General features: G+C 41.9%; 3 protein-coding genes and 1 long non-coding RNA gene across 7 annotated transcripts in view; 2 read left to right on the top strand and 2 right to left on the bottom strand.

Moving 5' to 3' along the window:
* Nucleotides 1–243: 243 nt before the first annotated feature.
* The window catches only part of LOC132869642 (scavenger receptor cysteine-rich type 1 protein M130-like), a 69,613-nt gene continuing 43,994 nt past the window's right edge, over nucleotides 244–25,862 (bottom strand). The window contains exon 19 of the mRNA XM_060902933.1: nucleotides 244–364. Within this exon, the coding sequence (XP_060758916.1) occupies nucleotides 291–364 (74 nt within the window). The 3' untranslated portion in view covers nucleotides 244–290. The remainder of the gene's footprint in view (nucleotides 365–25,862) is intronic.
* Nucleotides 10,804–11,213, top strand: LOC132870189 (uncharacterized). Of its 2 annotated transcripts, none has more exons than XR_009651079.1 (3): nucleotides 10,804–10,865; nucleotides 10,963–11,046; nucleotides 11,155–11,213. It is a non-coding gene; the product is annotated as an uncharacterized LOC132870189 (long non-coding RNA). The 2 variants fall into 2 exon arrangements; XR_009651078.1 differs by having other exon boundaries at nucleotides 10,808–10,889.
* LOC132870171 (uncharacterized) lies at nucleotides 11,642–22,078 on the top strand. 3 transcript variants are annotated; one of them, XR_009651065.1, is made up of 7 exons: nucleotides 11,642–11,912; nucleotides 12,052–12,491; nucleotides 19,941–20,055; nucleotides 20,196–20,298; nucleotides 20,732–20,872; nucleotides 20,968–21,082; nucleotides 21,374–22,076. XR_009651065.1 is itself a non-coding variant. In XM_060903753.1 (2 exons), the coding sequence occupies exon 2, from the start codon at nucleotides 12,793–12,795 to the stop codon at nucleotides 15,868–15,870; it is 3,078 nt and encodes a 1,025-aa protein (XP_060759736.1). In that variant the 5' UTR covers nucleotides 11,650–11,912; nucleotides 12,052–12,792; the 3' UTR covers nucleotides 15,871–15,878. The 3 variants fall into 3 exon arrangements, 1 of the variants encoding a protein (XP_060759736.1); XR_009651066.1 differs by lacking the exons at nucleotides 19,941–20,055; nucleotides 20,196–20,298 and having other exon boundaries at nucleotides 21,374–22,078; XM_060903753.1 differs by lacking the exons at nucleotides 19,941–20,055; nucleotides 20,196–20,298; nucleotides 20,732–20,872; nucleotides 20,968–21,082; nucleotides 21,374–22,076 and having other exon boundaries at nucleotides 11,650–11,912; nucleotides 12,052–15,878.
* Nucleotides 22,858–25,612, bottom strand: LOC132870185 (uncharacterized). Its single transcript, XM_060903771.1, has 5 exons — nucleotides 24,922–25,612; nucleotides 24,225–24,356; nucleotides 23,636–23,727; nucleotides 23,415–23,525; nucleotides 22,858–22,960 (listed from the first exon to the last, which is right to left on the bottom strand). Exons 1-3 carry the CDS (start codon nucleotides 25,512–25,514, stop codon nucleotides 23,694–23,696), a joined length of 759 nt encoding a protein of 252 aa, XP_060759754.1. The 5' UTR covers nucleotides 25,515–25,612; the 3' UTR covers nucleotides 22,858–22,960; nucleotides 23,415–23,525; nucleotides 23,636–23,693.

Raw genomic sequence — 25,862 nt, 5'->3', positions numbered from 1 at the left:
ACTCAAAACAACTGGCGAAAGAACTAAAGGAAATCAAGATAAAAAAGGATGAAATGTTTGTATCGCATGACGTCATATCCCTCTTTACAAAAACACCGGTCACAAACACACTCAACATAGTAGAAAACTGGTTAAAAGCAGACAGAACCCTGAAAAAACACACAAAACTTACAGCACAGGACATAACAAAACTATTACATTTCATTTCCACTTCCACATTTTTCCAATTTAGAGGCATAATCTATAGACAAAAAGAGGGATTTGCAATGGGGGACCCGCTATCTGCCACTCTATGCAACTTTTTTATGGAGGATCTGGAAACCCGAGCCATAGAAACAGCACCGGATGACTGCAAACCTATCTTCTGGAAAAGATATGTTGATGACATTCTCGAAATAACCAAAACAGGCCACACACAACAACTCACGGATCATCTAAACTCCATAGACAAGACAGGCAACATCAAATTCACACACGAAGAGGAAACGGACAAGACAATAGCTTTTTTGGACTTAAAAATACACCACACAGAAGAAGGGAACATTAGAATTACAACATACAGAAAACCAACACACACCGACCAATATCTTCTCTGGACATCTGAACATCCCATCGCACACAAAATGTCAGTAATCAGAACACTATACGACCGAACACAGAACATCACGGAGGAGAAAGACAGACAGGAGGAGGAACAACACATCCAACAGGCATTAAAAAACTGCCAATATCCACCGTGGGCAATTCGGAAAGGGAAATTACAGACACAAATAAAAGAAAATAACAAACAAACAAGAAAAAACACCGAAAAAACAAACCGAGGCTTTGTCACACTACCATACATAAAAGGAGTCACAGAACGCATCCAACGATCCATGAGAAAATACCACATCAACACCCCGGTCAAACCATACAAGAACCTCCAACAGCTGCTAGTTCACCCCAAAGACAAAATACAACTGGACAATAAATGCAACGTCATCTATGAAATCCCTTGTCATTCATGCAATAAAGTCTATATTGGTGAAACGGGCAGATGCTTCCACACTCGCAGGAAAGAACACCAAATAGAATGTGAAAAAGAAACAACAAAAAGACTCACAAGATCCGAGAAAGAAAAAGCAAACCAAAAAAACCTAAAATCAGCCATTTCAGACCACTGCAAACGGCAAAATCACATAATGAATTGGGAAGAGGCCAGAGTCATTCGCGCTGAAGAAAATAGATTCCAGCGTTGGATTTTGGAGGCAGTGGAGATACGTAAGCGGGCGCAGAGGACGATGAACCGGGATGAGGGAGCGTACGCGCTGTCGCATACCTGGAGTGCCGTCCTGGAGGAGCGACCTGACAGCAGGAGGCGTGAACTACCTGTCAAATTGGGCGGGACGTTCACGCCTCCGTAACACAACATCAGCTGATAAGGCACGTCACCACTCGACATCTGGTGACTGTTTCTGAAGAAGGCGGGAGATTCACGCCGAAACTGTTAACAAGGTAACAAGCTTAAAAAATATCCTTGTCTAAGAAACGAACTTAAAATATCGGTAAGAGTTAGACATAATGAACATCCACTACGTAATAGAAACAACAGCGCATATAATGAATGGTTGTCCAGCATTTAAAGGCCTGAACATCGCTCGTCATGATCGCATTGCTAATATAACTGCGACAGAGCTGCGGAAAGTATATGGACAATCTGTAATACACACAAACAGAAAAATACAGTTGAGCTGGTTTTCAAATTTGATGAACAATGTTGCTCTGAAAAATGTTAGAAAAGACTCCCCTAACTCCCCTGACATAGTTGTTGTTGATGAGATTTTAAAAACTATTGTGATTTTGGAAGTATGATGCTGTTTTGATGCAGATATGGACTTGTGTTTTTCTGAGAAAATGATAAAATACCAGCCATTAGTGGACACTCTTAGAGTAGGTGGCTATAGTACAAATCTGGTGGGTCTCATTTATGGTCGCCTTGGACACATCCATAGACTGTGTTAGAGGGCTGCAAATAGCTGGCCTAAACAAGAAGAACTCAAAGCAGTTAGCAAAATATCACTCTGTGTCAGCAATTATAGGCAGTTTGCATATATGGAGAAGGCAATGTAACCTGTATCCTTGATATACTTAACATCTATATGTGGTTGCATGCCAGCACAGTATTTGTATTGATGTGGGAGTCACAAGATGCTCTTTGTAAATATTTGGGTGCTGTGTTGCTTTTTTAAGAAGTATTGGTCCTCCCAAATAAAGTAATCAAAATGTGTCACTAGCTATCACAAATGTGGCCTTTATTCAGCCCTAATAGCAACATTAAATAATCTGCCCTGTCATCATCTGTCTGGGACCCCTGCCAGCACATGGGCAAAATATGAATTCAGGCAGAGAGGACAGTGGAGTCAGAGATTCACAGATGCTATCCTATGTTCCCATCAACTGACTTTCCCGTTAATTCCAAAAGAGTTGTGCAACAAATAATTTCTTTTGTACCTCTGTGGATTATTTAAATTATATTGGCACAGCTTAGAATGTATCTTGGCCGATATCAATGCATGGTTGGAAATAGCTGCTGTATACATTTCATTTATATTTGTTTTGTCTTTTCCATAATAGCAGTAAATCCACACCAGGTGGTCAAGAGCTACCAGAAGGTCTTGCAACATTACCAAAGAGGCAAGAATTTGATTGAGTTGTACAAGGCTGTCGGGGTGATATAGGAATACCGTCGTAGCGAGTGCCCCATAGCAGAGCTGGCCAAATTAGCAAGATTCAAAAGGGCCTGGATCAGCCACCTGCTGAGAGGTCAGTCCATGCCTTTGTTACATCAAGGCTGGATTACTGTAACAGCCTGCTTTACAGTCTGCTGGAGTCCAAGCTCAAGAAACTCCAACATGTCCTAAATTCAGCTGCCAGAGGCGTAGCATGACCTCAACATGGTGAAGACGTCACCAATGTCCTTGAAGAGGCGACACTGGCTGCCGATTAATGCCTGCATCGAGTATAATGCCTGCATCGAGTATAATGCCTGCATCGAGTATAATGCTGCCATCATCACCAACATTCATGGGAAGGCGGTGGAGATGGTTGAGGAGTACAAGTACTTGGGCACAATCTTTGATAATAAACTCAGATTTGCCTCCAACACAGAGGAGATCCTCAGAAAGTGCCAACAACGACAGTACCTCCTGAGGAAGCTTAAGTCCTTTGGGGTCAGCAAGGACATTCTGACTACTTTCTACTACTCCTTCACTGAGAGTAGAATGTTGTTTTCCATAACCTGCTGGTTCCACTCCCTTAGCCTTCAGTACAAAAACTGCCTGCAGAGCACAGTCAAGGTGTGCTCTAAAATTATTGCCCCCCCCCCAGGTCACTCTCAACACCGTGTGAGCAGCAGACAGTAAACTCATGGGGCATTTCCCCTACCAACGCGGCTGAGTTGGGCTGAGCCATGCGGTGCTGAGTTGGGCTGAGTCAAGCTGAGTGGGGCTGTTGGGGTTGCATTTCGACTACAACCATGCTGAACCGTGCTGGCTGGAAGTGGGTGGACACATTGGGTGGAGTTAGCGAAAGTGGGTGGATGTCACGTGATGTCGTTAGGTGGCGCAAACAGTGACATCAGTGACCTTTTAAGCGGTAGTCTCACGACCCGGATAGTAAACAATAAACATGGAGGACATGGAGTCGTTAGTGTTGCTGGTCTTGGTGCTGTGGCTTGTTGTCACCGACAACGCCAACAGATACTGGCAAGAGCGTATAGATGAGGCGAGGTGCATAATTTGTTGTAATTCTTCTTCTTCCTGGTTTACGGTGTTTACAGATGGTGGTTCCCAGCGTGCTCGCGGGGCGTGTGTGGGCATGTGAGGACACTCCTCCTCACCAATCAGTGCACAGGGAGGTGTTTCCTCATGCCCCTAGCCCCACTTGGCTTGGTTTGGCTCACTTCAGCCTCACTCCAAAACCATGTGAGTTTTGGGTGCTGAGTAAGGCTGAAGTGAGCTCAGTCGTGCTGCTCTGAGGTAGTTGAATTGCGAGCCGTGTTGGGCTGAAGTGAGCTGAAGTGAGCTGAAAAAGGGTAGTGGAAAAGGCCCATCAGTGAGCAGGATTCTTCAGGACCCTTCACATGTCCAGTTCCCTGCATTTGAGTGGGTCCCCTCAGGACGCTGGCTGCGTTGTCTGAGCTGATGAACACAGAGGAGAAGAGCGAACTTTGTCCCCAGAGAGGTTCAGCTCCTCAACTCTCTGCCATCCTTGTCCCTCTCCTCACCCCTCCAGCCCCTTCCCCCTTCTTCACATGCACTCGTACCTGTCTGGTGCATTAACCACCCCCTCTGTACACACACCACTTTAAAGAATACGCCACACCCAAGTGAAATTGAGTCAGTCCCTGCAGTCCCTAGAGTTGGATGAGTGAGCCAAAGCATTTTGTAGCCGACCCAGCCATTGTCCTGATCTGGAAACGTCCCGGTTAGCTTTAGCTTAGCATAGTCGCTGTAATCCGGCGTGTCCAGATAGCATTGTCGTTGCAAAAGTGAATCAAATAACTCAAGATTTTTTATAATTATTTCTCATGACCTGTACATTCACATCGAGTACACATATCAATGCAAATTAACACAAAGGGATTTACTAGACCGATTTATATATGGAACTATTTTCGACCACAGCACAGGCAAAGCACTGCTGCAGGTGCAAAGACACCACGCAGCACCACAACTTCTGTCAATACACCAGTGTTACCAGGGAAACCAGGGTTTTCAGGTGCTGCGTGGTGTCTTTGTGCCTGCAGCGGTGCTTTGCCTGTGCTGTGGCCGAAAATAGTTCCAGATATAAATTGTCTAGTAAATCCCTTCATGTTAATTTGCATTGATATGTGTACTTGATGTGAATGTACAGGTCATGAGAAATAATTATAAAAAATATTGAGTTATTTGATTCACTTTTGCAACGAAAATGCTATCTGGACATGCCGGATTCCAGCGACTATGCTAAGCTAAAGCTAACCGGGACGTTTCCAGATCAGTGCAATGGCTGGGTCGGCTACAAAATCCTTTGGCTCACTCATCCAACTCTAGGGACTGCAGGGACTGACTCAATTTCACTTGGGGGTGGCGTACTCCTTTAAATATCATCTCCGCTGCGATTGATCTATGAAGGTAGGATAGTGCCATATATCCGAAGAAGAGCAGACTATGATTTGCACTTGTAAAACCCGTAATTCGCAACTTGTGAATGCACATCTCAGAGTTTGTAAGTGTAACTTCAGATCCACACATCTGCAAAAAGCAAACTGCAAGCATATTTCGCAACTTGTGAAAGCGCATCTTCGAATTTGCACTTGTAACTTCAGATCTGCAAAGCTGCACAACAGGATTTGCATGTGCAGGTTCCTATTTGCTCGCTCAGTTGCGTCATCCTTCTTCCGTGATTTTTGGCTTTGCATGTGCAGGTTCCTATTTGCTCGCTCAGTTGCGTCATCCTTCTTACGTGATTTTTGGCACGATTCACTCGGATGGATTTGAAGGAAACGATTTGCGCGCAGAGACCAGGAATGCCTGTTCTACCACTTTTGTCCAGGAGGTGGCAGTGTGGTTATTGGCCATGCAAAGTCGTATATAGGGATAATATCTCAATAAATGGCTCTGTGGCCATGAATCTTGGTCTGCGACACGGCGCCACGAAAGCATGGAGGGAAGAGGTGTTCAACAACGTGTAAGTAACATTATGGTTTAAATGTCTTATAGTTAACTAACTCTGTAATATACACGGTTAGTGAAATTATCCTATTTGAGGTAATGTGCACGTAAAAGCAGCCTTGAAGAATGAGTTAATTAGGCTATCTTGACAGGCTAAGTTGGCTAACTATATTGTAATACATGTGTAGTAACATTTACAGTTAGCGAAATTATCCTAATAGAGGAAATTTGCGAGCGATACAGCTTGAAGAGTATAGGTAGTTATCTTGAGAAGCTACGTTAACTAACTGTATATAATTGTGCTTGTAACATACGTGTAGTAGGCTAACGTTTCACATCAGTGGCGGGCTGACCATCAGGAGCATCGTGACGATTCCCACATATGTCGATGGGCAACATTAGATTGCGAATATCCAAGTTAGCTAATCAGTCCCTCCAGGATTGCGTTGGCCGTTTTGTGACTTTTGCGGCCTAAAATATCTTGTTTCACGGCACCCTTTAAAAATGCAGTGAATGTTGTAATGTGTATAGGCATACGGGAGCAAGTGAAAGTTTAAGTATGTGGAAACATTTAAATTCCGCCAGTCATTACGTTTTTCACATTTCTTTTCCAAACAGGTCAGTGTACGGGATGCAGCACAGAACCTCCTCTCTGTCTTGCAACCTATTGTCCAGCAATTGGCAGATGAACCTGTGGGAACATCTCAACCGCAAAGTAACCTAACTGCAGGGCAACAGCCTACAGTTCATCAGGAAATGACCAGGTTTGACCTTTGAAAATCATATTAACCAAAATAAACTGTTCAACAAATGAGGAGGAAATAAACACCATCCACTTTGTGCACATGCACCTGTCCCTATCTTGTAATACTCAGTGGTAATATTTGTGATTGCTGACCTTGTATTTTTGACTTGTGCTTTTCTGATACTAACTCAGCTGAACTTTGAATACTCCAATTTACACCATTGATATTTCATCATGTGAAAGTTGTCACAGTCAGTAAAATGGGAGCTGCAGTACTTCAACACATGAATTGAATAGAAATATCAATGACTATACTACAGCTGCAAAAAATGGTTTCTTAAAGGGATAGTTCGGGATTTTTGACATGAATCTATATGGTATCCCCGTCAGCAGTGTCGTGCATCCACACTGACTTACCCCCGACAGTGTTCTGTGAGCCTAGATATTGTCCAGTGTTGGTCAGTGCACAAGTAGTTCCGGCAGGTTTCCTGGGGTCTGCAAAGTAACACGTTTTTCTTCTCAAAACAGCTCGTGTTCGAATGAGTGATTTATTAGCATAACAAAACCCTTGTAGTCCAAAAAGTCACACCTTGTAATTGCTTGGGGCTACTTTCTCTCAGTAGCGATCAGTGCGCGCTGTCACTGTTAACAGTTGTGTGCGAGCTAGCCAACAACTTTCATTAGTTGTTCGACAGTGTTTAGCAGCGAGCTCAGACAAGACGCAAACGCAAACAAGGTGATGCTCAGGATAAAAGCTTTGCTTCAAACATGAAATTGCAACATAAATGACTTGGGGATACACAATAATAATAAAGATATGCGTCACCAATAAAATGTTATGGTATGTATATGATTATCATTAGATTCATTCAATGATTCGTGTTTTGACTGTAGGTTGCAGTAACCTACTGCAGGGCTCAGACTAATAAAATATTACGCCATACAATATAATTGAGCACTTGTACAGTAGGGTAATAACACTCACTCTGCAGACAACTGGCCATCGGGTCCAGCTGGTCTGGGGCGCTTCTTCCAGTTGATTTTCGGGATGTGGAAAAATGTCTCCAGGACACTCGCAGTCAGGAGCGCAGGTAAATCCTTATTGTTGGTGATGCAGACAGATGCTGACGCGTCGGCCTCCTTGTCAATCGAAATGTCTTGCATCCGTGGCATAACGAGGTCCCATTCTTGGCAACAGTAGCATTCAACCTCGGTCTGCATTACTTCGCACTTGAAACAAGTACACCACCAATTGTCCGTCACTCGAGGTCTCGCGGCTGCGGCTTCACCTTCCACCTCTCTGCTCACCATCTCTCTCTCTCTCTCTCTCTCTCTCTCTCTCTGCCCGTTTTACTTCCATCTGTTGAATTTCAGCATCCGTATATTCGGGTTCATAAAGATACCCCCTTGGCTGTGTGCTGAAATCAATGTCTTCGTCGTCGCTGCTGTAGTCAGACATGATGCAGTCAACTTCCCAAGCACTAAACTAAGTGAATGAAACAGATAGCCTAGCTACCTGTCAACTAGCGACTGTAGCGCGCACTGATCGCTATTGAGAGAAAGTAGCCCCAAGCAATTACAAGGTGTGACTTTTTGGACTACAAGGGTTTTGTTATGCTAATAAATCACTCATTCAAACACGAGCTGTTTTGAGAAGAAAAACGTGTTACTTTGCAGACCCCAGGAAACCTGCCGGAACTACTTGTGCACTGACCAACACTGGACAATATCTAGGCTCACAGAACACTGTCGGGGGTAAGTCAGTGTGGATGCACGACACTGCTGACGGGGATACCATATAGATTCATGTCAAAAATCCCGAACTATCCCTTTAAGTCAACAAAATGACTGAATGTCTTTTTTTTTTCAGGTCATTTCCTGGATTGTTCCAGAGAGGTCAAAGAGGTAGAAAGAGGCCATATGTTGGAGTAAGGCAAAATGTCTCGGTCTCCAAGACATGCTCTTTTATTTTTTACCTGCTTCCAAAGACCATGAGCCGCACACCACAGCCGTCTGATGAAGTATCCTATTTGATGTCAGGGCTTGGCCGGAGGAATTTTTCTATGTCAGAGGACAGTGACCATACCCAGGTACAAACTAATTTACAGCTGATCTTATATTAGCATTTCGGCCTGTATCAGATCTGTCTTGAGCTTAAGTTTTATCTTCTCTTAGAGCACATCACTTCTAACCCAAGAGTTTCCCAAAATGGGGAATTTAACTGGGGGATGGCTCCTCTACAAAGCCTCAGGTAGCATTTACTGAACTAGACCTCACGTTATTCAAATAAGATTAAAATTATTATGAAAGAGTAATATAAATCTGTGTGTGTGTGTTCTTTTTGTATAGGAGGCACTGGACAACGCAAGCTAAGCTTGCTTCCACCCGAAGCAGAGGGGTACTCTGCCAGACAGTTAAAAATTGCTTCTAACAATGGCAAAAACACACTATTCATTATGCCTCTGCAAGAAGAACTTGATACAACTCCCCTCCCACAAGATGACAGTTTCTTTTCAAAAATGCCGAAAAGTGACTGTAAAAAATGTGGGTCAAGCATGCCGGTGCATGTTCTGCTAGTCCACCTGGAGAAATGTCAAGGGACACTACAGGTTCACTATTTTACTAACAAACCTATAATGATGATAAATATCTGTACTTTTGTGTTCAGCGCATTAATAGGCCTGCTATTTACAACACAGTAGCCTATACAGTTGTTGACAAGGTTCATGATGTGTTCTCTTCTTGAATTTTTCTGGTGTACTTTTTAACGTTATGAATCTGTTAAATACTAACAAATATATTAATAATATAACTGTACTGCTTAGGTTATCACTACACTTATCAAGTACATAAAGTAATTTTTCCCGTAGAGGTTGTCTTTCAATAATGATGTCCCTTTTAAAGTGAAAATTCTCTCTTTGATTGTATTTCTGGAATGTAGTAACGCACAGTATGTGTTAATAGTTTCAATTTCCTTCAAAATCCAGGACTCTGAAGCATGTGATGAGATCCCAGAGGACAATGCAACATGTCCAGTGTGTTCATGTGTATTCTCCTCTGCCACAATTGAAATGCATGCCAGCATTTGTGGTGAGAGGTAAGTACTTTGCTTTATTCAGTCAGTTTAGAAATGACTAAAGTTATGTACAATAGTCCATCCAAAAATAATCGAAAAGAGTTGTGTAACATACATGGTTGTCATTATTGTTACTGTGTATATCACAGAAAAATCTGATCATCAGAAACATGTGTCACACTCATGGACTTCCTTCACCACTCTCTGGACATTTGTGTTTTGGCCACTAGATGTCGCCCTTGTGGGCTAGCCTCATGTGATGTTACCTTTCCTATTGTGTCCTTGGTTGATTACTCTCACCTGCACCCTGTTACTCTGGTCATGTGCCTGCCTTGCCACCCATTAGCCATTTTGTATTTAAGCCATGTGTTTCATTCAGTCGTTGCTGAGTCTTCAAGGAGAACACAGTAAGGAACTCTCTCTTGTTTTCACTGGTTTCCTTGTTCTGAAGTACCTATGCCCTGTTCCGCCTATGTTTTGCCTTATGGATCTTCTGTGCTTTTTGTGGACTGAAATCACCTTTTGGATTACCTGTTAAACTTACCTCGTGGAATATTTTTGTTTGGATTTTCTGTGTTTTTTGTGAACTGGATTTGCCTATTCTTTTCCTGTTGACCCGCTGTGCTAACTGGAATTATCTGTTTGAGAAACTGAGCTTTTGCCTTGAGTTACTATTGGAATAAACCCATGCACTAAAGACTTTCCTTAGCCTGCTATTGAGTCGTACCATTCTCAGCTCAGTAGACTGGTGGGTTGTCCACAGATTACCACCTGGGAGACCTGGGTTCTAAGAACCGAGTGTAACAACATGGATATTATCTACATTTATAATCAATCTTTTACTTCTGTAGGGTAACACTTTATTTACATGTGCTACCATAAGAGTGACATGACACTACTTACTGTTTTGGAAAAAGAAACGGGTTTGTGAATGTCAGAATTACATTAATCATTGTGTTGTATTTATACTACTAGGGACATCGATCCATCAGATGGCACAGTTGGAGGTGAGTTGGAGGCCCTAGAAGGTCCATCCAGAAGTTTCTCAGTAGCAGCACCCACTGATTCTACTACAGATGGTATAACAAGATTTGTTAACAAGTGTAATTGGAAAAAATATTTATGGGATACACACATTCAATCTGACTTATTTTTCCTCACTCTACTATTTGAACAGAGTGGCAAGTAGCCTCGGACCCTGCTAAAGCTGCCATACTGTTCAGAGAGGCTCTTCTCAAAACGCATGACTCTGGACCCCCACTGTGTTTAAGGATGGATTTAAGAGAGAGCCCAGAAGACCAGGACAGGACAATTGTTGCATTCTATAAAGCACACCAAAAAAACTGGGCAGGTCCATTGAATTGCAAATTGGAGGGTAAGAATTACACAAACTTTAAAAATTATGTGCTCTATTGAATTGAATTGAACACTTCTCATGTCCATCCTAGGGGACACTGCTATTGGAGAGGGGGTGACCCGTTTCTTCTCCATCTGCATGCAAAAGCTGAGATCAGGCTTTTCTTTGAACTGTGGTGAATATAATTTTATTCTGTGCATTGTTTTTGTTTTTTTTAAGAATTGTATTCAATGAACAGAATGTTCATCTGTTAAGGTTGGTATATTTGTCATTTTGAATGCAGGAAATGCCAATATCACTCAGCTTTTTGAGGGTGAGCCAGACTACTTGGTTCCTTCGTCATCATCACTGCTCGTTGACAGCGACCTTTTCCAGATGGCCAGAAGGATGCTGGGACATAGTTTTCTCCATGGTGGCCCAGGTTTTGTGGGAATGAGCCAGGCAATACTACACGTCCTCCTTGGCGGAAGCCCTGACGTGGCAACTGTAACCATAAAGGACTGCCCAGATGTCGACATTCGTGAAACAATCACTTTGGTGTGTTGAGTTGAAATAACTGTTGGCCTTGCATTGTCCAAAACGGTGAACATTTTCCAAATGTCATGCTTGCATTGTTTCTGTTTTTACAGCTTGATGGAACATCAGAGCTATCAGAACAAGAGAGAGCGCGTGTTCAGAATTTGGCCTTTGCATGGGACCTTCCCAGAGTAACTGAAAATAACCGAAGATGGTTATGTGAAAAAATGCTTCTTCATTCTGTGTGTAGCAGTCGGCAACACAAGTTTAAGAAAACAAAGGGTTACAAATTTATGGAAAATGTATTGTTTTTGTTTGCAGAAGAGGTTTGTTGTGAATGCATATAATATGTATAAAATGTAAAATATATGTGCATAAAAACATTGGTTGGCTTTGGGTCACGTGCCAAGGTTAAGGGTCACGGCCTCGGCCTTATGGGTAGAAGATGGGTGTGGCCGTTGAGAAGAAGATGGTGTGCTGCGTAACATGAAAATATTCTTCACTGGTTTCATTGAGGCGCACACGGTAATTGTTTTATTTGGTTATATTTCTGTTTATTGGTTAAGGCATGAACAATGTAAATTTATTTAATGTATATATGTTTGTGTTTTTTTTTAATATGTCAGATGAATATGTTAGCTTAACTTTGTTTTTTACTTTTTAGTTTACACGGTGTCTAAGAGAGAGAGAGAGAGAGAGAGAGACAATAAAAGACAAAAAGACATCAGTATGTTTCGTGGCCTTCTTTAACGGAACCAGTGCAGCTAAAGTGTAAACGTAACGCCAACACGGCCGAGAGTTCAGAGCAGAGCACCGCCGGTCCGCGGGGAAGCACAGCCATAAAAAAGCGGAGCCGCAAAGGAGCGTGTAGCCGGTCGCCGGAGCAGACGTCGGAGACGGAGCTTACTGACAGACTACACGGGAAAAGTCACGGGAATCGCCTGCCGTCGGGCCGAGAGCGGCGCAACTTCAGCAACAGAGCGCAGCGTTCATCAGCATCAGATTCAGCTCTGCAAACATCCTCACCACAGGCTCAGCGTGCAGGACTGATTCATTCACCGCTGCGGGGAAAGCAGGAGACAACGGGACTGCAAACGGCGCCAGGTTTGACTGTGTTACCTCTGCAACTAAACGGACATTTGTTTAAGACTGGCTTATGGTGAAAAGTAACTGATTTAATAGTATTGCTGAAAGTTTTCTACTTTATTATTGTTATCAAGGTTTGAATGGTTTTCTTAATCTGAGAGTTTAAAGCATGTTTTAAGCAGTTATTAAGAGGTTTGCCTAGATTTGACTAGATAACCACAGAACATTAAGGTTTGAATCACACCAGTAATTGCATGGTTGCAAATGTTAAAGCAATAACTGATATTACTGATACTGCATCATTTCCAATGTAAGCATAATGTCAGATCATGGAGAAAAGTCACAGAGTGGGGAACTTGAGCTCTTACAAGCTGAGCTGACTAGGTTAAGTGAACTATTAGAATCACAGACTGATGATGCTGAAAGGGAAAGATTGGAGACACTCATAGGTGATATTCATGCCACTATTGAAATACATAAAGTAACAGTAGAACCCACCTCAACCACAGTTAAGAGTGTTATACCTAGGACATCTTCACGTGAGAAGAAGTTAACCCCAAAAATGCTGGAGCTAAAGCAAAAGGAGGTTTCTCAGAAGGAGAACAAATTCATCACAAAATATGAATGCTGGAAAGAAAAAGTTAGAGATATACGCTCAGAACTTAAAGATGAGTGCTCAGATAAGGACTTGTGTGATATGATGGACATTGTGGAAGAGCTGGAAACACAAGTGAGGGATCTTTATGATAATGCGAGATCTCTTTCGGCACCCTCTACTGAAATTAGAAGGAAAATGGATTCTTGCTCAGCTGTAACTACAGACCTAATGGGACTAATGAAAGTACGCATGAGTGAGGTTGGTCAAGAGGAGTTTAATGCCAAGGCAGAACGTGCCAGACTTCATATGGTGCTTGACAGAGAATATGCACAATCCATATTTGGGAAGTCAACAGCCTCTAAATCTACTGAACATAGTCATCGCTCAAGCTGCCCATCAGAACAGCAAATTCTTACAGTTAAAAGAGCGGACTGTGCTGCACAGCTTGCTGCAAAAAAGGCTGAAATTGAGATGGAAGCAGCAATTGCTGCACAAAGGCAAGAACTCAAAAAACTGGAAAATCGGAGAGATCTTGAAGTAATATCTGCAAAGCTAAAGGCGTACTCAGATGCTGACTCTGGAGAGAACTGTGAGAAGGATTCAGTTGCATACAGTTCAATGCACAATTGTTCTCCAGCCCCTCCTAAACAAATGGAAAAAGATCAAACATGTAAGAACAGTAAAAATGAACAACCAAACAACACTATCAATGATGCATTTCTTACACAAGCCGTACATGACACAATGGTTTTGAGCAGACTTCCAGCACCTGAGCCCTCAGTCTTCACAGGAGACCCACTTAAATTCATAAGTTGGAGCACAAGTTTCAAGACTTTGATAGAGCGACGTTGTACAAATCCCGCTGATAGGTTGTTCTACTTACAGAAATACATCAGTGGTGAGGCACGATCTGTGTTAGAAGGAACCTTTTACAGAAAAGACGATGAAGCTTATGAACAAGCCTGGAAGGCCCTAAACGCACGTTATGGCCATCACTTTGTAATCCAGCGTGCCTTTAGAGAAAAGCTGAAAAACTGGCCAAAAATTGGCTCAAGAGACTCTGTTAAACTAAGACAATTTAGTGATTTTCTAACAGCCTGCAGTAATGCTATGCCTCATGTCAAAGGCCTGCAAGTGTTAAATGATTGTGAGGAGAACCAAAAGATGCTACAAAAACTCCCTGATTGGGTGACCTCCCGCTGGAACAGACATGTAACACAGCAGCTGCGACACACAGAAGAATATCCCAAATTCAAAGAGTTTGCAGATTTCCTGGCCACAGAAGCAGAAATTGCTTGCAATCCTGTGACATCACTCAATGCCTTGAAACCCACTGACGAAAAGCAGTCTAGGGATATAAAACGCACAAAGGCTAATGCATTCATCACAAATGTGAAGGCATCTGATAAGACAAGTACAGAGCTGGAATGCAGTGCTGCAGAGAACAGCATAAAGGTTTCAAACAGAGCAAGGAAAGTGAACCCATCATTCACATCAAGTGCAGTCACATGCATGTGCTGTGGTGAGACTCATTCCATTCACAAATGTCAAATATTCACCAACAAACCTGTAGAAGACAAGAGGAAGTTCATACATGACAATAACCTGTGCTTTGGCTGTCTTAGGAGAGGACACAATTCAAGGGACTGCAAGAACAAAGCTACATGTGGAATATGTAAGAGACCTCATCCAACACCACTTCATGAAAACCGTTCTGTTGCTGCTACAGACACATCCTCCTCCCATGCCATGCAAGCGGAAGAGAACACGTCATCTCTCTCTTGCTCTGTGGACAAAGGCGATGGTGGGAGTACATCCATGATCATGCCTGTATGGATTTCATCCACTAGCGCACCCGAAAAGGAGACATTAGTTTATGCTCTGTTGGATACTCAGAGTAGCAGCACCTTTGTGGACCAAGAAGTATGTGAGAAAATGGGAGCCGGTTTAGAGCCAGTCAAGTTGAAGTTAACCACTATGATTGGCAAAGATGCCATCGTTCAGAGTGACAGAGTAAGTGGTCTTAGAGTTCGAGGATTTTCCTCACCTAGCTTCATTAACTTGCCACCAGCCTATACCAGGGATTTTATTCCCCTTGAACGTTCTCACATACCTACCACTGAAACTGCCAGAAGGTGGAAACATCTGAACTGCATAGCCAAGGAAATACCAGAGTTGATGGATTGTGGGGTCGGACTCTTGATCGGCTATGATTGCTCCAGAGCATTGGCACCTCGTCAAGTCATCACAGGAGGTGATGATGAGCCATATGCTGTCAAAACCGATCTGGGTTGGAGTATTGTCGGCAGCTCACCACAAGTAGCAAAGTCATCAGAGGTGACAGGTCTGTGTCACCGTGTGTCCGTGAAAGAACTTCCTCCATTGACACCGGCTACGGTCATCAAAGCTCTTGAGTCAGATTTCAAGGATACCAATCCTAGAGAAAAGAGCATATCACAAGATGACATACAGTTCATGAAAATACTAAATGAGGCAATACATCATGATTCAGATGGGCACCTGGAAATGCCGCTTCCCTTTAAGACACGTCCAAAACTGCCAGAAAACAAACGACTGGCTCTTGTGCGACTGAATCAACTGAAAAGAAAGTTTGAGAAGAATGCCGAGTTCAAAGATGACTACACCAAGTTTATGGAAGGCGTCTTCAAGGATGGAGACGCAGAGGAAGCTGAAAGTCAACCTAAAGCAGGACATGTGTGGTATATCCCACACCAAGGGGTCTACCACCCGAGAAAACCTGGAAAAATTAGTCGTGTTCGACTGCTCAGCCAAATATGAGGGCACAGCTCTGAATGATCACTTGTTAACTGGACCTGATCTCACACATGGTCTGACAGGAGTACTCTGCAGATTTCGCAAACATCCAATAGCAGTTATTTGTGACGTAGAGAAGATGTTTCACAGGTTTCATGTAAACCAAGATGACAGAGACTACTTACGCTTCCTGTGGTGGGAAAATGGCAACACGAACTCAGAGCCAAAGGAATATCGTATGAGAGTTCATCTTTTTGGAGCAGCATCTTCTCCTGGCTGTGCAAATTATGGAATGAAGTATCTTGCAAGCCAAAATGAAAAGGATTATCCAGAAGCAGCCAACTTCATCAGGAACAATTTCTATGTGGATGACGGCCTTATCAGTGTGGAGTCTGCGGACGATGCCATAAGACTGGTAAGAGAGGCGCAACACATATGTGCAAATGGAAGATTGCATCTCCACAAGTTCATCTCTAACAACAGAGACGTTTTGGAGTCAATTCCTGACAGCGAGCGAGCCAGTGGAGTTCATGATGTGGATCTCAACCATAATGAGCTCCCAGTCCAGACTGTGCTCGGAGTGAAGTGGAATGTAAGCAGCGACACTTTCTCCTTTAAGGTTACTCTGAATGAGAAACCAGTAACACGGCGGGGAATTCTCTCAGTCATAGCTTCGGTGTTTGACCCACTAGGCTTCATGGCGCCATTCCTCCTACTGGGGAAGAAAATACTACAGGAGATGTGTCAAAAAGGTGTCGGATGGGATGAACCATTGCCTGAAGAACTAAAGCCACAATGGGAGAGCTGGTTGAATGACCTCCAAAATCTGCAAAATATTCAGATCCCAAGGTGCTTTATCCCTGAAGACCTGGCAAAGGTCCAGAGAGTTGAGCTACATCACTTTTCAGATGCCAGTAGTTTTGGATATGGCCAGTGCACATATATTCGAGTGGTGAGTCAGGACAAGGTGCATTGCTCTTTGGTAATGGGCAAGGCAAGGGTTGCACCCTCCAAAGTCGTAACCATTCCAAGGCTGGAGCTGACAGCTGCAGTAGTTTCCTCAGCAGTCAGTTGTATGTTAAGAGAGGAGCTACAGCTCAAGATTAACCAAGAATATTTTTGGACTGACTCACAGGTCGTCCTGGCCTACATCAACAACGAAGCTAAAAGATTTCATGTCTTCGTTGCGAACAGAGTGCAAAGAATCAGAGAAAGAACAGAACCAACACAGTGGCACTCACCACTGACTGCATTACCGATCCTAAAGGTCTAGAGCCACTTACTCCAAATCACTTACGTACCTTGAAATCCTCAGTTCCACTTCCTCCACCAGGAAAATTCGTAGAAGCAGATCTGTATGCTAGGAAACGGTGGCGCAGAGTGCAGTACCTGGTAGAGCAATTCTGGTGTCGATGGAAGAAAGAGTATCTAGCAAACATCACCCGCAGACAGTGCTGGCAAACTCCAAGAAGAAATGTTAAGAATGGAGATGTTGTCATTCTCAAAGAGGAAGAGCTTCCGCGAAACGAGTGGAGACTTAGGCCCTGTCCACACGGCAACGGATTCAGGTGACTCCGATACAATTGCTTATCGTTTAGGCCTGGCGTCCACACGGCGCCGGCGTTTTGGGTGCCCAAAATGCAATCTTTTTGAGAACGGGTTCCAGAGTGGAAAGATCTGGCAACGTTGCCGTTGTGAAGTCGTCTGGATGAGTAAAACGGATTTGTTTACGATGACGTCACAACCACATGACTGTGAATGCTTCACGCCGGGTAGAAGTGTAACGAATATCACCAGGAAAAAGCCTTACAGAGCACTAGTGAGAGTGAAACACGAGCTTGGATATTATTATTATTATTATTATTATTATTATTATTATGTTCAGTGTTAGTTCACAGTAGTAATGCAAGAAGCAGAATAGTGACAGTAATAGTGAAGCAAAAACATGCAATTGTACAAACACTGCAGCTCTACAGCAAAATATTCATTTATAAAATGGTCTGATTCTTAACACCAGTAGTGCCAATGATCTCATTGCGATGCGATGCGAGTTGTCAAGAAATCCTATAACTTGGTTCATGAAACGCGCTTACAAAATATTTTCACTGTGAATATTTATTGTGTAATGCCTGGTGCAAAGTGAGAGAGAGAATAGCCCTTAGGGCAGAGTCAATCCCGCCAGCAAAAATAAGGGGAAAAAAGGAGCGATCTCACCTCTTCAGATGATGGTTTAAGTCCTACAATACATTCCTCAAAAAAGGGCGTAGAAAAGCAAATTAATCCATCAACGTGTATCATTCAATTTATTCCGGACAATTAAAGACGCCGCCTTCCGCGTACGTCATCCTCGTCGCCATTTTGGAAAGGTCAAAGCGGAGAATAAAGATTAGCTGCGTTTAACTGTACCAACAGGTTTACCGTCCAAAGGAGATCACATGGGATTACCTTTCACAGGTGAGAAACAGCAAATTAATCCATCAACGTGTAGTATTCAATTTATTCCGGACCATTAAAGACGCCGCCTTCCGCGTACGTCATCCTCGCCGCCATATTGGAAAGGTCAAAGCGGAGAATAAAGATTAGCTGCGTTTAACTGTACCAACAGGTTTACCGTCCAAACGAGATCACATGGGATTACCTTTCACAGGTGAGACTGGAAAAATACTTTTCATTGTATTTGGTCATTATAATGTAATTTTACGAACAGATTTTCCTGACTTTGTGGCTAATATGAAGTCTCGCGCATAATAGTTTATGCGCATGCGTCCTTACTTCTATTCCCATACGAAAAAGAACAGTAAAGAACTTATAAGAGTTTACCACTGTCTTAGTAGTAAATCCTTATAAATATAAGGATAAATCCTTATAAGGATTTATAAATAAATATATATGCCATGTATGATTTACTCCTGAAAGTGGCCCATTTTGCATTTTCCTCATACAAATTTTTTATGAAAATCTAGTATGTATGAAGTGAACATTGTGCATGGTTTTTACAGATAATGTGTATGATGAATTACACCGTCTTTGTATGCTTCATGTAATGTTTGTAGTTTTAAATTATATTTTACAGTTTAAAATGTATATGCCTTTTATATGTAAATCCACATATGTTTGTGTTGGATTTACATATAAAAGGCATGTACATTTTAAACTGTAAAATATAATTTAAAACTACAAACATTACATGAAGCATACAAAGACAGTGTAATTCATCATACACATTATCTGTAAAAACCATGCACAATGTTCACTTCATACATACTAGATTTTCATAAAAAATTTGTATGAGGAAAATGCAAAATGGGCCACTTTCAGGAGTAAATCATACATGGCATATATATTTATTTATATTTATAAGGATTTACTACTAAGACAGTGGTAAACTCTTATAAGTTCTTTACTGTTCTTTTTCGTATGGGTTGTTCTGGTGTGTCCGAAGGGACCGTCTTACAGCGCCCCTAGAGGTGTGGCATGTGTATTGCATCGTTTTCAGCAAGCGTTGCGTTGCCATATGGACCTGATTTCTACTGATCGTTGCCCATTTGGAGGCGATATTTTTTTTAAATAACATCACGTTGCCGTTGTCGTGTGGATGTGGCCTTAGAAGAGTGCTCGATGTTTGTAAGGATGAGGATGGACTAGTGCGAAAGGTCAAAGTACAAATAGGAAACAAGAAGCTTGGAAAGGAGGGTCAACGACTCATTAGCCAACCATTCTTGAACGCCCTATTCATAAATTAGTTGTGCTTGTAGAAAACAACTAGGAAGTGTTCCAGTGGAACTTTGGTTGAGATATTAATATGTGTAGAGAGTTAAAGGTTTGTTTGATTTGAGAGTTTCTAAGAAAGCCCACTTTAGTTTGAAAATTACTAGATTCATTCAGATGTTACACAAAGGTCATCATAAATCCTAGTAATTTGGTGGGAGTGTAGCAGTCGGCAACACAAGTTTAAGAAAACAAAGGGTTACAAATTTATGGAAAATGTATTGTTTTTGTTTGCAGAAGAGGTTTGTTGTGAATGCATATAATATGTATAAAATGTAAAATATATGTGCATAAAAACATTGGTTGGCTTTGGGTCACGTGCCAAGGTTAAGGGTCACGGCCTCGGCCTTATGGGTAGAAGATGGGTGTGGCCGTTGAGAAGAAGATGGTGTGCTGCGTAACATGAAAATATTCTTCACTGGTTTCATTGAGGCGCACACGGTAATTGTTTTATTTGGTTATATTTCTGTTTATTGGTTAAGGCATGAACAATGTAAATTTATTTAATGTATATATGTTTGTGTTTTTTTTTTAATATGTCAGATGAATATGTTAGCTTAACTTTGTTTTTTACTTTTTAGTTTACACGGTGTCTAAGAGAGAGAGAGAGAGAGAGACAATAAAAGACAAAAAGACATCAGTATGTTTCGTGGCCTTCTTTAACGGAACCAGTGCAGCTAAACTGTGAGTCTTACTTTGCAGTTACTGTATTACTAGAGAGCAGTACTGTAGATGGAGCAAAAGATTCAATGTGCACTTAGTCTAGGCATTTAACACTTGTGCCTCAATTACAGATTTTTTCCCGTTAGGGTTCCTTGGAGAAATATGTCCACATAAAAAGACTGCCATAACAGATAACGAGTTTATTTTTAACATGTATAAAATATAAATTAATTTTCAGGATTTCAATTCTATTTTAAATGTGTTTCATCTGGGTTTTTAATGGAAAAAATAAAATTATTCACAATCACAGCATTTAGCAACAGCATTTATTAAGTGATGTTCCGTTTCATGGCCATGTCGATAGCTAATTCCTGGAACCTTATTTTATACAAGACGTTATCCATGGACCAAGGACACTGCATTCCTAACATAAAAATATTTCTCATTTTTAAAGGTCATTGGACGCACCACCAGACAAGTGAAGCAACTGCGCAAGGGTCTAAAAGAGACTCATCTCTGGCATCTCATGACAGAAAAACCTGATGTGGTACCCTTAATTTTTCCAAGGGAGAAGGATGCCTCATTAACTTCAGAGGTAAAACAAAAATGCTTAAGTGCCAAGTGCATAGCCTTTAAGGGGAACTGTGGTTGATCTCAGATCTAACTCTAACCTTCTGAAAATGTTTCAAGGCTATTCTACGTGTAATTACCTGGCCCAGTGCTACAGATGACGACTCTGAAGATGAATGTCCAGTCGAAACTACAAGTCGCATAACAGGATACCTTCGTGAATTTATTGAGAATGGTAGGTGACCAGTTATTTGTAACGTCTAAAGAATATTTTCTATATTTTACTTTGTCATGTAAACATGCTGTGTCAGTTAATGTCTGACTGTTCTCGGTTTACGTCCATGTCCACTCATAATCAGTATTAAGTGTCTTAGTATTAGTATCTTATACCATCCATATACATGCTGCAGCTAATACTGATTATGACTGGACATGGATGTAAACAGAGACCACCCAACTTCAATTTGTTCAAGAATCCATCATTTTTTAAAGTATGGTCAACAGACATCTGGTCTTTCACCTGCAGCATCCAGCAATGACCGGAAAGAACTGCTGCGTTTTTGGACTGGATGGGAGGTCTTGCCCCGTGAACTCATTGTCGCGATGACTTCATCAAAGTACCCAAGAGCAGCAACTTGTTTTGAAACACTCCATCTTCCCACTCATTACACTGATTTCAGGCAGTTTCAAAAGGACCTAGAGGCGTGCATCAAAACGAGCAACACTGGATTTGGGCTCATATAACAAGTGACACAGGCATAAAGTTATTTTGATTGACTTTCTACAGTATATGCAACCTTTCATGTAATTTCATTCAATTTTAAGGTTTAGGTTCTCTGGAATGACTGTTTTTGTCTTTGTAGAAGCACTGCCTGTTAAGTGTGTCAACATCTAAAAAGCGAAGAAGGGAAAAAAAACATTAAAAGCACTGTAAAACATCAGCATGTTTATTTAAGTAACAAAAGTGGACATTAACATTGTGGTAACTACAATATTTTAATTTGCAATCATATTCTGCACCACTTGCAGAGTTGCCAGGTACTGGTCTGTGCCAAAGGACAAAGATGGAGCCGTTGGATTGACCCTTTGTTTCAACTCCTCCATTTGTGCACTGCTCAAAGGGCAAGCAATTGAAGGCACAGTAACCCCAGGGTTTGGATCTGTTCTCAGTCCACTGCTTTCCCAGTCAAGCAGGGGAATGTTTAGCACCTGAAAATGATATTAAAACAAAGTCATGATCCCATGTGAAACACTTGTTCACTATCTTGGGATAAAATGTATATTTTAAAAAGGTGCAGTCTTCTCCAATCTAAAAAAATCTTTATGTTGGAAAACTGGTTTAGAACAGTACATTACATTATTTCAGTCTCAAGAGCACAGAAAGGAGTGTCATAATTTGACTGTGGAACAATACAAAAATCCATTTGCCAGAATGGCAAATTGCACCTTATAGCTGTCTGTGTAGATTCTCATTTCATCCAGGTCATGGTAGTCAAAGGAGTTAAGTTGTAAGCACCTGGGCTTCTTGTTGGAGCTTGAAGACATTTCACCTTTTATCCAAAAGGATTCTTCAGTTCTGGCCTGATGTTGGAAACCAGGAGTTATATCTCACTCCAATTCACACCTTGACGGGTGACTTATGTGACCCTTTGTCATGGAATGAGGGGTGTGGTTTACACCTCCAGTGATCCAGAGATATAACTCCTGGTTTTCAAACATCAGGCCAGAACTGAAGAAGCCTTTTGGATAAAAGGTGAAACTTCAAGCTCCAACAAGAAGTCCAGTTGCTTACAACTTAACTCCTTTGAGCACCTTATAGCTACAAAATGATTAACATACCTCTGTACCCTCTGGTTCTGCTACTGGATTCCGCACAAGACCGAGATGCCACATCTGGTTTGGAGTCAGATTCCCTTCAGTACTCAAAGCATGATTGTCCCAACCTTCAGTGAAAGTGTTCAAGCTGGCTTGTAGGCAAGGAAGGAAGGTGTAGTGACAGCAGAAGAGGTGCACACTATCTGAGATGTCCAGAAGACCATCATCCTCGAGGGAATGGAGGGTGTTGTAGTAGGCACTTGTCACTGACCATACATCTCGCCACAGCCGCTCTATGCTAGGAGTACATAACACATTGACAAGACCAACTCAGTGTCACAAATGATCTGTATGAAAAGGCTTGTCACTGAAATATTTCCATCTCTTGTTGAATTCTTTATCAGTTGGTTAAAGGAGGTCATGTTGGTGCATTATTGGTGTATTATTATATCATACCAGTTCTAATGAGTTACATTAGGCCCAATAAGTTATTAGTTCTGAACTTTCAAAAGTACACGTGTGCCTCTTGCACATTACATAATATGTTACACCAGTGTTTCCCATTTATGTTATAAACTGGCAGCGTAGCATTAAATCAATTTAAATCCTGATCCACTTCTAAATCAACTGCAAAGCAAGTTTATTATTGATAAGCAAAGACAATGACAAGAATTTCAATCATTGCATAGGTATATTTACATTTAGTGCATTTAACTAAAGAGACTGCGTTTGAAAGTTATCTTAGAACTTACCGCTGATTGTGCACACTCTTCCCTGCTATGAAGCTGCCTTTCCCCGTGCCTCGGACTGAAAACATCAAACGAGCCACGTCAACGTTTTCCACGCCATGGTCTCCCCGTACCCTAAGAGAGAAATTCACCAATTAGTTGTATTCATATTTTCCAACTTTTCACAACATTGGTATCTATTCAGTCATATCTGTTTCAATGTTTATTTACCAAAAAAGCATTACCTTAATGGAAAGCCAAACTGCTCCACTGCTGCCATGAAGAAGCTCAGGGTGGTTGAGGCTAGGTTATTGGGGGCAGCCCCCAGGTACATGATCTGCACAGAAACATCAATTCACTAATGAGATTTTGCCATGCCTAGCTTTGACACTTATCCTTGATTGATTGATTGATTGATTGATTGATTGATTGATTTGTGCAACAGGCCTCTTGCTACTGTTGCAGACCTGCTGTCTTGCCTTTTCCCATATCACCTGGGTGTGGTTCGAGAGGGGGGTTGGTTTTTAACCATCAGCATAGTAAAAAGTTAGTAAAGTTTAACCAACTAACCAGCAAGACAAAAAACAAATCTCTTCTTCACTGCAACGTCCACAATGAGCATCGGGTAATAAAATTAACTTTCAGGGCTAGGGGTAACAGGACGAGAGAAGTAAGTGTGTGTTACCCTTCCAATGTCAATTTTAGATTGTTTTGTTTAGTATAAATCAAAATCATTCCACAAACCAAAACAACCTGCCATCTTCTCATCTCACCGCCAAACAATCACCTTTTAACCACCACAGCACCATATCACAGTAAAGCACAGATATTTACCGACAACTGTTGGATGTAGTGCAACAAGTAGCCAGACAGCTGAAAGGACAGTGATGAAAATCTGGACATACAGCAAGTTGTTTTACCTTGCATGAATATCCATCAATACCCCCAAATATGACCATGTTGTACCTGTGTATTAAAAGAGAGGCATGTTTAAAAGACAAACTGTCGAATTAACTCTATACATCACATAACTTCACCTGCATACAAAAATAAAAATATTTTCCACACAGATGTCTGTGTAGATTCTCATTGTTGTTTCACCTTTTATCCCAAAGGCTTCTTCAGTTCTGGCCAGATGTTTGGATACCAGGAGTTATGGTTGTTGTGGTCAGAATTATTATCAGAATTGTCAGAACTATCATTCTCTGGATCATGTGACCCCAACGACTCTCACTCCAATTCACACCTTGACGGGTAACTCATGACCCTTTGTCATGGAAATGAGGGGTGTGGTTCACACCTCCAGTGATCCAGAGATATAATTCCTGGTTTTCAAACATCAGGCCAGAACTGAAAAAGCCTTTGGGATAAAAGGTGAACGGTCTTCAAGCTCCAACAAGAAGTCCAGTTGGTTACAACTTAACTCCTTTGACTATCTTCCACACAGTTATGTAAACTCCTTTAGTTCGGTGATTGTGAATATCACCACTTTTAATTAAACATCAGGCATGATTAAACAAAAAAAACTAACCTGATCAGTTTGTGATTGGTGTCAATGTGCATGAGAAACCTTGGGCTCGGAACAAAGTAGCTCCGTCTCACCACACACCCAAGGTTTATCATGCGGGAATACACACCAAGGGTGTCCACCCTATGCAGTGATGCTCGGATACGATCCCACTGCACTTTGTGTCCTTCTGCCTCCAATGCCCCTTTCATCATGCGGTATCCTGCATGTGGCATCCTGGTTTTAATCTCAGACACAATCCCATCAAGCTGCTCATTTGAGAGGTTGCTGTAGGAGGCCCTAACACTAAGGTTGAACTCCTCCATCCGCCGACGCACTGTTCTGATGGACACCCCAAGTAAATCAGCAATTGTCGGTACAGGGAACGACAACTCCAACAGGCTGCTTATTTGCTCGTCAGAAATGAGTGTCTTTGGGCGCCCTCTTGCACCTTGCTCCATACTCAATGCTGTTACTTTTTCTTGATCAATCTCAGTGTTGATCGCACGGTCCAGTTCATCTATTCCTGCAATTACCTCTGCTGGAATAGTGACTTGACCTGCTATGGCACTGAGAAAAACTCTCTCCTGACAACATACAAACTGCATGAAGTCCATGTCCAGGTGTGGCTGTTGCAGGACATGTTCCAGGCGTGTAAGCAGTCTTTGAAGGACATGACGCAACAGTGCCTGTAAATAAAAGACAATTTTCCATTGTTATTGTACTATACATGAAAGGCATTTAGCAAACATACATAGGTTCTGCATCAGTTACTGCACTTTTATCTCCCTTAACAATGGGATTCTCTTCCTTGATTGGCTGATGGGGTGGCCATTAACGTCGTATAAATGGCCTACCTTTGAAGTAGTCCCCAAAAAAGTAATCACCGTTCCATATCAATGCGCTTATGAATGGTAACAATAACAGTAGTAAAGTACCGGTAGCCAAATAACTATTGACTGACA

Source organism: Neoarius graeffei, chromosome 21 (genome assembly GCF_027579695.1).
Source record: "Neoarius graeffei isolate fNeoGra1 chromosome 21, fNeoGra1.pri, whole genome shotgun sequence".
NCBI classification, from domain to species: Eukaryota; Metazoa; Chordata; class Actinopteri; order Siluriformes; family Ariidae; genus Neoarius; species Neoarius graeffei.
Note: the sequence above shows the minus strand (reverse complement) of the source record. Positions and strands in the feature narration are given on the sequence as shown.

Excerpts from the sequence above, each read along its gene's own strand:
- LOC132870185 (XM_060903771.1), bottom strand. The coding sequence starts at position 25,514 with ATGGACTTCATGCAGTTTGTATGTTGTCAGGAGAGAGTTTTTCTCAGT. Across the intron at positions 24,357-24,921 it reads ACCAATCACAAACTGATCAG|GTACAACATGGTCATATTTG; the intron begins GTTAGTTTTTTT and ends TTTAATACACAG. Across the intron at positions 23,728-24,224 it reads ACTACATCCAACAGTTGTCG|ATCATGTACCTGGGGGCTGC; the intron begins GTAAATATCTGT and ends GTTTCTGTGCAG.
- LOC132870171 (XM_060903753.1), top strand. The coding sequence starts at position 12,793 with ATGTCAGATCATGGAGAAAAGTCACAGAGTGGGGAACTTGAGCTCTTA.